The sequence below is a fragment of the Primulina tabacum genome, chromosome 11, assembly GCF_025594145.1.
Source record: "Primulina tabacum isolate GXHZ01 chromosome 11, ASM2559414v2, whole genome shotgun sequence".
Classification (NCBI taxonomy): Eukaryota; Viridiplantae; Streptophyta; class Magnoliopsida; order Lamiales; family Gesneriaceae; genus Primulina; species Primulina tabacum.
Window position 1 is genome coordinate 39,532,132 of NC_134560.1, and position 12,358 is coordinate 39,544,489.

Here is a 12,358-nt window from a genome sequence, read left to right on the forward strand (position 1 = left end):
ATTATATTATAAAAATGATAATAATTGTTGTGAGTTAATAGAGTACTCATCATTTGATTAATTATCAACAATTTTAGATTTTTTTCACCAATATTTTCTCGGATTAATCCTGTCGTATAAAACTTTGCAAATACGATTTACTTGACTAACTTGATTTTGTAATACAAAAGTCGATAACACGAAAATAATTATTCTAGATCCTTAATGATTTCTAAAAGTAATAGTAATACATTAAGGTTGTTTATACTTAACAATGATTAAAGTTGGATTTGATTAACTATCATATTATATCAAATGTTTACTATAAATTTGACCATTAAATATATCCAATCGTTTTAAAATCTCATATATATATATATATATATACTATGTTATTAAGTTTGATATTTTTAAATTAATTAATTTTTGACGTCATAGTCTCTTTTAATGATTATATATATTAATAAAATATTAAAACTTTAATGCAAGTCACATATATCTGAGCTGATAGAGTCATTGTCTTTGAGCATCAAGTTGTAAGTTCGATTTATAGTTTAATTTTTTTTTCTTTTTTCTATTTAATTTTTTAATTCATCTATATCAAAATTACAATATAGTCTGTCACTATTTCTTATAATTATATTTTGTTCATCGTTTAAATATAAATCAAATGAATTATATATAAATCAAATAAATTATTAAAAAAATATTATATAAATATATATGCGTACGTCGCTAGAACAGTTAATAAAAATTTCGCTACAACCTTTGGAGTGAGACGAGAATAGATTGCAATAATACCTCCCGCTGCTACTTCTCGAGCAGATTCGTAATACCTTGTCGTAGGATACCATTTTGTCGTAGGATACCATTTTGTAACAAATATATTATATTATATTATATTATATTATATTATAAAAATAGAGAATGGTGACCAATTCCACCTACCGTGAGTTTCTCTCTCCGGTGGCTCACCCTGTTTTTCGCCAACCGTGCATGATCCATAAGATTTCCAATTTTTATACTCAAATTTATGTTTTTTTCAAACAAGAAATTGATTCTTACATGTCATTCCCAATTGACGAGAAACAGTATTTATATTATACAATATAAATATATAATATATAACAATACAGTGCATCTGTATAATTTAATACTCGGTTCAACTCATATAATATAAATATATATATATATATATAATATAATATAATTTTATAGCAATTATATATATTTGAAATTGTGCACGATCTTTTTGAAATTGTGCACGATCTTTTAGAATATGATACAATTAATGTTCTGAAAGGGTTATAGATTGTTGACTACATTTTTCTAGGGTAGTCAAAATGCAACACGATTCGTCAACCCGACACGACTCAACACGAAAAAAATAATGTTCGGATTGGTGTTTTTCGGGTTCGGGTTAGTGCCAGGTTAGACGGGTTTCGGGTTGTGTCGGATTGGGTCGCGGGTTGACCCGATTTTTTTTTTTTTTGAAAATATTATCTATATTATATATTGTATGTTTGAACAAAATTTATTGTATATTTATAATATAAATTTTCATCATTTAATATTTATTTTATATATTTTTTATATTTTTAATAATTGTTTATTTGATTTAGTAAATATACTTTAATTTTCTACAATTAAACTTTCAAATTCAAATCGGAAATTTTGTTATTATGTGTTTAAATTAAAATATTATTATAATTTTTTATTTTTTTGAATTTTTTCATTATTTTTTTTAAAAATAAATAAAATTCGGGTTACGGTGGGTTAGACGGGTTGAGTCGGGTTAGACAAGTTCGTGTTCGGGTTGTGGGTTTTCGGGTTGCTTCGGTTCGGGTTGAGTTCGGGTTGAAAAAAAATAAAAAAATTCGCGGGTCGACTCGAAACCCGACCCGGTTGAGACCCCTGCTTTTTTCCTCGTTTATTGCCATTACTCAACAGCAGATTGTTTGCATCTCCCTTGTAAATGGGCTCAAGTCCAATAAGAAATATCTAAGTTGGGCCAAAGTCCAAATACAGGTACATATTTCATTCCTCTCAACGACTTTTGTTGTGTGCCCAGTACTAGTATAAAGAATCTGTTATCTAGACGACACAATTTTTTATTTCCCAAATTATCCTCACAACAATATTTTTTTCTCCAACTTGTTATTGCAACTTATTTTTAATATAAACTCTGTCAAATTGTACTATAGTCATCACTAATTTCTATTATTTATTATTAAATTGAATATAAAATTAAGCATTTTAAAAATAATTAAAAATTTGTATCTCGCAAATTCCAGCAATTGATTCTCGACGGTCGACTCAAACCTCGTCAAGTTTTCTAGTGCAATCTTGATCATGAGCAACGTCATTTCCGATCGTGGATCTTATTATATGATTGAAAAATGAGAACGATCCAGCAGATTGTTCGTACGGAGTTATAATAAGAGCTATTACCACCTAAACATCGGGTTAGTTGGAGCCAACATTTACAACCCAAAGGATAAATCTTTAAAACCTCATACACATGAATTTGAATCATAAGACGCCCAAGAATATTTTGATCGTGTATCCAATATCGATTTATATCTCAATACAATGATAATACTAATTAGAGTTAATAGATTTAATGTTACATAATATAAACCATTATATCAACAATTAGAATAATACCTTCAGAGTAACTTGAATTCATTGTTATGAGCTATTAAAGCTTGTTGATTTAGGTAGAAATGAAAAAAATTTTGCTTTTATTTATTTATTAGTATTATTTTGATTGAAGTAAATACTTTATTATTAAAATGATTGATATTTTACACTTAATTATGTGATGTGATGATCATTATTAGAGGGGTTTTTTTCCTTCCATCTTTTGATTTTTTTTAATGTTTATATATGTACTTTGAAATAAAGTTTGTCCACCAGTTATAAAATCTTCTTTCCTTTTTATAATCCAATTATTATCATTCTTTTATTTTAATAATAGTTTTAAGAATAAGAAAAATAAATAAAATAAATAAAAGCACAACACAAATCCTAAATCAATTTTCCTCAATTTCCCTACCTCTATTTTTCTAATTCTCAAATATCTTTTCTTCTATCTGCGACCCTATCTTTAATTCATTTCTTTCAATTTTTAAGGTTTTAATGACTTAATTTTTTTTCAATTGCTTACCTCACCTATTTTTAGATTAATTTTATAAAAAATTAATAAATAATATATATTGAAAAAGAGAATGATTAAAATTTCGATACTGACTTAAGAAAACATCTATCCACAACTTTAAAAAAAGCCAACTTAACATACATACATACATACACACACACATATATATATATATATATCCCGTAAATTGGTCCCACGAGTCAATTTCGACAGACAAATATTCTATTTAAATCATCTATAAAAAATTAATTTTTATTGTAAATATAAGCAAAGTTAACTGTCTCACGAACTCATGTGAATCGGTCTTCTTATCAATTTTGTGAGACAAATATTTTATTTGAGTTTTCCATAAAAAATATTAATTTTTATTGTAAATATGAACATAGTTGACCATCTCACGAATAAATATCCGTGAAACCGTCTCACAAAAAACCTATTGTGAGAACCCGAAATTTCAGCAGTTAGCATTTTGCAGGCAGGTAGCAATATTCAGCAGCAAGGCAAGAATTTCAGCAGAAGCTGACAATATTCCAGTCAAAAGCTGGTATTTTCCAGCAGACATGTATTTTCCAACAGTTGGAAATCCAGCAGGGTATTTTCCAGCAGTTGGAAACCCAGCATCAGAAGAGTTCAGTAGCGAGATTCCAGCAGACAGTTACTGATTCAGCTTATGACTTGTAACTGAAGCATTTAACATGGAATAAAGGTTGTTAATGGCAGATTATGACCATTAATTAGGAGGCTAACAGTCACAATTCTGCCTATAAATAACACCCCTGAATTGGTGTTACACAAATATTGAGTTATCACTTGAATTTTTGAGTTAAGAGAGTGCTTATTTTCGAGCAATAGCAACCAGTAGCGAGAGCAAGCATATTTCCAGACTTCAACTGAAACTCTCCAGCAAACTACTATAAGTGCGCTTATGTATAAATATCTTGAATCCAGTTTGATGATTTATGTTTTAAAGCAAAGTTTCTGTATGTTCGATTTCTGATACCTGATTTTTGAAGTACTGAAACTCAGTGAACTAATGGTAGGAATATATATTCTGAACATTACTGATTACTACTGGTCTCACCTCTTAGAGGATAGAACGTATAGGGGACTGATATCAGTTTAGCCATGAAATTCACGAACGTGCTCAGTGCTTACTTGATAAATTTCTGATTACTGAATACTGATTCCTGATTACTGATTTTTGAATACTGATTTCTGTTCTGAAAATAAGAGTTTCTGTATATTATTGTATTACTGTTTCTGTTGAAAACGATTTTCGAAAACTGGTAGTTATTCCCGCCCCCGCTTACTGAGTGACAACCATATCACTCATCCACCAAATCCATCTCACATAAGAGCGAGGAAAAATTGTTAGAAGAAAAAGAACATCATCAGTTCTGGGGCTGGTGAAGAAGAATGTTATTTTTCTCAGTTCTGATTTATGTAATTAGATTCCGCCTGCATCTGTTAAAACAGTATTATGTTCGGTTTTACATTTCCGCTGTAAAACATTTGAGTTTGTATCAGACATTGAGATATTCAGTAGTTATGAATAAAAAGACCGGTTTCTGAATTTTGTACTTCTGAGACTTGTTGTTTTCGAATGTAAATTTGAGAGCAACGCCAGTGTCGACCAACCCGGTCCAGGGACGTGACACCTATTGATTGGAAAAACGAGAGGCATTCATGAGATTGAGTAGAGAATTGTTTTCTCAGTATCATTTATTGGACGTCCAAGACATGTGTAAAAGAAATATATGATGACATTAGTGAGAACATTAGAGAAACCAAATATTTTTATCAGCATGAAAGAATAACCAATGCCTTCGAACAAAAACTAAATCGATCCTCTCTTTCTGCTAATATTTTTTGATCAATCTTCAGTCACTAAAAATTCCGACAGACGGGAGGAAATAGAGGCATACCCATCCAACAATGTTGAGACCATATCTCGATGAAAGAAGCATTATCAGTTTGCTGCTTTCCACTTAAGATTTGTAGCACCAGAACACCAATACTGTAAACATCAGTCTTTTTTGAGTATATACTCTGCCCAACAACATATAGGTATATAATTTGGTAGCAAGGAATTCAAGGAAACAGAGACCGCGGCGAACCACAGTATCTCCTGTAACCGATCTACGAATCTTTATTGGTCGCAAATCTTCCAGTGAAATGAACACCACTTCCATGTTCAACACTATTATATCCCATGTGTTCATTTTACAAATGCAGGCTATGTGAACAAAATCAACGTCAACCCATAGCACATTACTCAACAGAAAAAGCACTTATGCGAGCTTTCGGACAAAATGCTGAAAATTTGCCCGATCAAATAATAGGCAGAAAGCAAGAAAGTCGAGACACAACTAAAATAAATAAGCTGTACCAAATAGGATTCGAAAAGCAACCGGTTCATCTTATTCGAGTGGATTATAGGTTCAAGGAATCATACACGAAAACGTAAAAGAAGCGCCTAAAGCACTTGTGCTCACGATATTGGTGGCGTATCAGAATAAAGTCACCAAAGGCAAAGGCACAATACCACTTAGAAAGACTATACAATACAACAATTGTGAAAAATCTTGCACTTCTAAGCACAATACACCAATTTTTACTATCTTTTCCTTGCACCACAGTGTTGTCATAGCTATATTAATTTCATCAATGTAATTGACATGAGATACAAACACAAGATCAATCCAAATAATTTTACAAGAGAATCACAACAGCATAACCTCAAACTTTCACGACGAGAGGCTCGACAAAGACTCCGACCGCACATCCTTGAAATCAAAAATCTTTAGAAGTGCCAAGCCCTTGTCTTTACCCTTTTCGCTACCGTTTTCCACCACATCATGAATCCCTTCAATCACCCTTGCCTCTATTTTCCCCTTCAACTCACTCACAACCTTCTCCCCCCCACATTGCACCAAATTCAACATTGTGTAGACCGCATTCTCCTTAGTCCTATGACTCGAACCCGTGGAATTATCCAACAAATCCATCAGAACACTAACGCTCGAAGCTTTCTTGAATGCCTCCCAGCTCTCCTCACACCCTGCCACTTGTGCAATCACAGCGGTGGCATCTTCGACCAGTCCAACTCTCCCATCCTTCACTATCAATGAAAACAAAGCCTGAACAGTTCCAAGCTCAACCATTTGAGCTCTATTCATCGGATACAGAGCAATCCCGAAAAGGGCTCTAAGAGCATCCTTGATCGACCGAGCTGCCGATCCTTGATTCCTCACGATCTCCACCAGCCCGAATATGATATCCCTCTTGTGCCCGATAATGGGGCGATACGACTCGAAGCTCACAAGGCTAAAAATGGTTGCTGCAGCGCACTGGGCCGAGAAAGGGGAGGCGGGGTTGCGTAGGGCGTGGGAGAGGGCATCTAGGACCCCATGGGAAGACATGAGATGCTCTTTGCAGGATATAGACAAGTTCAACAGCGTGGCGGTGGCGTTTTCTTGAAGAATCTTCACCGGAGAATAAAGAGATTCGGCGATCAAGGGTATGGCGTTCGCCTCCGCAATTATCGGGCGGCTTTCGGGATCGTTTTTAGTAAGCAAACGCAGCTCGCAGATGGATTCGATACGGGTCTGTTCCGACACAGAACTCATCTTGGTCACCAACGATTTCACCGTTCTCCGCTTCACAATCTCCATAAGTTTCAACCGTTTCTTGGCGATTTTCTTGTCAGATTTGGAGGAGACGTGATCGAAATTATCCTTTTGTTAGGTGGGCTGACTCTAATAAAAGTCCCCACCCATTTGCACTATATATATTATATATAGGAATGAGTCGGAGGTGTGGTGATATATAGCGGGGCTGGGTCTAAACTTTTACCACTCCGCCATTCATCCACTTGAAAACTCGGGAAAAGCGAGTGGATTTTTTTGACTGCGTAAAACAGTTAAAACAGGGTTTTTTTATTCATAAAATGAGTGTGAATTGGGAAGTTTTGCGAAAATCTGCTAGTGCATGCATGCCCGCCCGCTAAAGCACATACAAGATTTTCTTGTTATTGTCGTTGTTATTAATATTATTTCTAATATTATTGCTATTCAGTAACCATGTTACTGGTAAATAGATTTGACACTTTAATGCACATCTTCTTCTTCTTTTTTTTTAATTATTTCGAAAATTAAAACAATACATATTTAAATAAATATTTTTTTTTGAATAAATAAAAAAGATTACATTTTTTTTGGGAGAAAAAAAATCCAATTTGGTCTCAAATGTTTATCTACAGGTCCCAATTTGATCCTTATTGTCTCAATTTATTCCTAAATCTTTTAAACTATGTCCAATTTGGTTCTTTAAGCTAATTTTTTTTAAAAAAATATTTAATATACTATTGGTTTCATTATTATTAGAAAATAATTATACTAGGTCATGGAAATGGTTTTAGAGCTTAGAGTTTTTATTCCTGACATATTAAATTATTATTATTTAGTATCTTTTATTGATGAGGAGGAGAGTTCTATCAAAATATGGATGAGCATATGTTCATGATTTATTATTTTCAAGTTTTATACCAAGAAAATGGAATAATTAAAATAAGAAGCTCTAATCAAAGTTAGATATCAAAACTAGAAATGAATCAAATTACTAAGGTAGAATTATGATTAAAAGTAATAGATTTATAAAAATACTCTCGTATTCCTCTAAACTCTGAAAATCTTCAAGAAATTCAAAAAATGGTAAAATATCATGACAATCAAATATACTGTGTACCACGAAAAATTGAAAAAATCCTTAAGAAAAATTCTTGGAACTTTGAAGGATATTCTTGCAGCAGAAACACTTGATTTCAATATATAATGATTCATTAAACTTTTAGAAATGAGTCTTATGAGATCAATCAAAATCATCTGGGTCATGACTTCAGCAAATACCAAAGAATCAATCATAGCCAGAGAATTGATTAGCAAGATAGCTAAAATAAAGACGACCATATTTAAAGCTCAGTTTATAGCTGGGGTATATTATTTCCATATTCAAGATACATAGAAGAAAAACAAATATACGCATGCTATGTATAGCCTTGGATTACATGATATATGTTTAATTGATTAATACATTATGTTATTCAATAAATATAGATTGAATTTATGAGTCGAAGAAATACAACAATGCAAATTTTCTTCGCCAAAATGCCAAGTCCCTGAAGAGAAATGCTAATAAGAGAATATGTCACCGACAATCTATATACTATGGCCAAATGAGTCTCATTTTCAAATGAAAACTGATAAAATTGTGTCATATTGAAGTATTGAAAAAGAATTACAAATGATTAAGAGATATAAATAAACGTACTCCTCTATGTTGTAAAGAAAATGACTTTCCAACAATAATTGGAAATAAGCCACAAGGGCAAAAAAAAAAAAGTTTTAGATCTAGTCCTTATGATAGAAGCAAAAAAAAAGTGGATGAAGTTATTGAAAAACAAGAACAATATGGTCAAGAAAAAATCCAGATCTGATAAATCTAAACAAAGAGTGGATCATCAAGGACTGTGATGAAATATCAAGCATCGAACTCATCTTGAAGCACGAGACAGACACCAACAAAGGAAAATTTCAGAAGAGCTCACAATAGAGCTAATGAAAGTTTTAAACATTGTAATTGCCGGACATGTGGAACAAGAGGTCATATTTTGATCAACTGTCCAAAAAATGATAGAAACAGAATAAGGTGCTTTGAATCAACTCTAGATGTCGAAGAAGAGATTTATCATTAAGACTTAGTTCAAATATATCAGTTGAGGAGATTTCCTCAGACGAGAGTATATATGAAGAAGTCTTGAGAAAAGAAGAATACGATGGAACATAATCAGAACTGACTGAAGATGAAGTGTTTTGACACGAAATACACGAAGATTTGTCCGGATTCTTTAGCCAAACAAGCATATCTCATAACATGATCCAAAAGGTCTTGAAAGAAAACTTAAGCCTATAGTGATATCATGGATTCTCAGCATGATATGTAAAAAAATTCTCCGGAAATTTTGGCCTAAAAAACAGAAAATATCATCTAATCTATAGGGTTTCCAGAAGGAAAATGTCAATTCTCATGGAACTAACAAGAAATCAGATGTGAATGTAATTAATTCATTTTGAAGAAATAAAAGAATAATTACAGAATCGCAAGCCAAACGTAGCACGAACAATGTAATGGATTCATATCGGAGCAGTCCAGATCATGATAAAAGTTACTTTAAATGAGATTTGTTCACCTATTGATATTGCTATATACGATAAAAAAAGAGTAATATTCAAAATTTGATACTGGGAACTATCTCAGGAAATATTTTTGCAAGAAAAATTGTAAGAGTAATTTATCCAAAATTGCCTACAATCTAGCATATTGAGATTTCAGCCGAGCCTTGACGTTGCATTAAAGCTTCAAAAAAAAAAAAAGTCTAATGAAAGAAGGTAATAGATCATACTCTACTACATATCAAATTTCATACGCTCTTTTTGATACATACCATTCGTAATTGTTTATTAAAAATGAACTTATTGAAATATTCGAAAAATTAGCTCAAGAAATATCTGGAAAGAATCGAGTTTCCTTCAGTACATGAAACAGATTCCAGATCCAAGACAAACCGATTTTATATATAACTTAAAGTCTTAGACTGAAATAAAAAAGACCATCTTTTCAGAGAGATAAGATAACAAGTAACATGTGGAGAAAACACTTGTACAATAAATTCAACCAGTAATAAAAAGATTTTCAATAATAGGAAAACTTATATGTCCATAATGATGAATAGAAGTTGAAATAGTATTATATATTACAAAATATAGAAATCAATTTCCTTGTAATATCATATACTATGTGGAATAACCTATGAAAAGGACTTACCAATGAATAATAAACATCGGTGAATTGGAAGTTCATACCAGAGTAATTCCAGGAGAAGAACTGGATCAATTGGTTCTTAGATTAAACTTTCTAGAGGAACATAAACCTTGGAAATGACTTGAATCAGGATGAAATTTATTGTAGTAAAAAGAACATGGAAAATTCAATAACCACAAGTTCATTCTCGATATACATTCAATTAGAAATGTTATATGAACAAATAAAGTAGAATACTTTGCTGCTTACATTAATTCAGGAACTGGAATCTGTAAAATAAAAAGAAGAATTTTTCCAAAAGAATTTGAAAAAGATTACCTCTGATTGCTCGATGATATTTCTCCAAATGAATCTTTATCTTATGTGAAAGGATTAAGATGAACAAACTATTAATCAGAGGTACTGGACAAACACTTTGGTACAAGATGAAAAAAACCGTCGATATATTTTTATGATACACGAGCATATATTTTACTAGGAAATAATTTATTTCAAATGTTTAAATCACATACTCAAAAATGAAACCAGATGATTAATGTTCCAACACTATGTGATCACAATGTCATAGACCAGAGACTAAGAGACACATTTTACAGAAAATTGTCAATCCACTTTTGGAGCAAGCATGATGATGAATGAAAACTTCTACACAGAAAAATGAAAGATTTCAGAAGATTTGGAGAAACAATGCTCCAAATAAAAATAGAAGAAAACCTCTAACCGGAAGAAATGGATGTCCTCAAAATAGCTTTACATCATAAAGATATAGATTTAGAAACAAAGATATCCCTAGAAAATGTCAAAAAAAAAAAAAAAAAAGAATTATAGAAAATTATAATTAAAATCCTTTGGCATGGTGGAAAAGAAACCAACTCCAAGCCGACTTTAAAACCATGGAAGACAAGGAATAACAGTTCGTCAGATGCAACTCCATCTTGATGATCATAGTTGATAAAAAATATATATAGATTATTATCAAGGAATATTTAGACTTTTCTTTAATCAAAGCATGATTATCACATATAGCAGTCCAGAGTTTCTTGTAAAAAATCACGGTGAGATCAAAATAAACAAACCCAAAATAGTTATTAATTATCAAAAAATTAATAAAATTAAGAAGTTTGATAGATATTTTATACATATCAGATAACATTTAATAAGATGTATATGCGATGCAAAAATATTCTCTAAATTAGATTGTAAGCCTGGATTTTATCAGATTCAGATGAATAAAGAAAACAAGAAATTCACATCTTTCTCCAAATCACAAAGACATTATTTCTAAGTATTATCAATGAGATTGACAAATGAACCTGAGATATTCCAAAAAAAGACGGATAATCTTTTAAAGATTATATAGAATTTATGTTTTGTCTACATTGATAATATTTTAATAGCATATAAAAATATGAATGAATATGTTAAACATTTTAAAATATTTTCTAAAGTTTGTAAACATGAAGGATTAGTCATATATGAAAACAAGACAATCATTGCCTTGTTTGTAAAGTGTGATTGGATTGTGAGGAGCAGTATGTAAAACTCGATGGACACGATCTGACGACATTTTGGTAAAAAATGTATGACATTTATTTTACCTTACAAAAACATGATGAGCCATAAAAAAAAGTCTCGTATATATGATATATTTGTTGGAAACCTTGCGAACCTCATGTCTTTGAACCGGCTCGATAGGTGTAACAACGTCACATGTTAATAAAAAATAAGAAAAAAATAAAATCTAAACAAAAGGGACTAAATCAGGACATTAGGGTCTAAATCGAGAATATGTCAAAATATTAATAACTAAATTGAGAATTCTTCCATTTTTTTGAAAGATAAATTCTCATATATTTTAAAATTAAAGAATATTTTTTAAAATAAAATATGATTCACCGTTGTAAGGTGATTTTTATCTTTCAAATTAGTAAACTCGAGCTTCAACTCTAATACTCTATGTTGGGGATTAGTCTTTATATTTCTTATATGTTTGAAGGTCATTTTGCAAATTTTCTTTGAAGAAAGATCATAAATAAAAACAAAATATTTGACCAAAATCATTTTTCAAATGTTCCCAAACAGTAAAGTAAATAGTCAATGTTTTCATTTCTCTCTTTATTAAAATAATGCATTGTTGTTAAATTTATAAACAAAATTAAGGTATGTGCATGCAAGATATCTTAAATTTTGGTACGTGGCATCCATTTTCATTTTTTTTAAAGAAAGGATGTGGCCTCAGGTCCCAATCACAAATAAATATTCGAGCGATCATCTCACAAGAGAGCTACTTTAAATAAATTTATTTGACGAGGTTTCTGGCTAGAATATCCAATTGATATA

At 31.2% G+C, this 12,358-nt stretch overlaps 1 protein-coding gene across 1 annotated transcript; it reads right to left on the minus strand.

Annotated features, from left to right (window-relative positions):
- Window positions 1-5,535: 5,535 nt before the first annotated feature.
- On the minus strand, window positions 5,536-6,934 carry LOC142519036 (U-box domain-containing protein 17). Its single transcript, XM_075621924.1, has one exon. The coding sequence runs from the start codon at window positions 6,811-6,813 to the stop codon at window positions 5,887-5,889; it is 927 nt and encodes a 308-aa protein (XP_075478039.1). The 5' UTR covers window positions 6,814-6,934; the 3' UTR covers window positions 5,536-5,886.
- Between the last annotated feature and the right edge of the window lie 5,424 nt (window positions 6,935-12,358).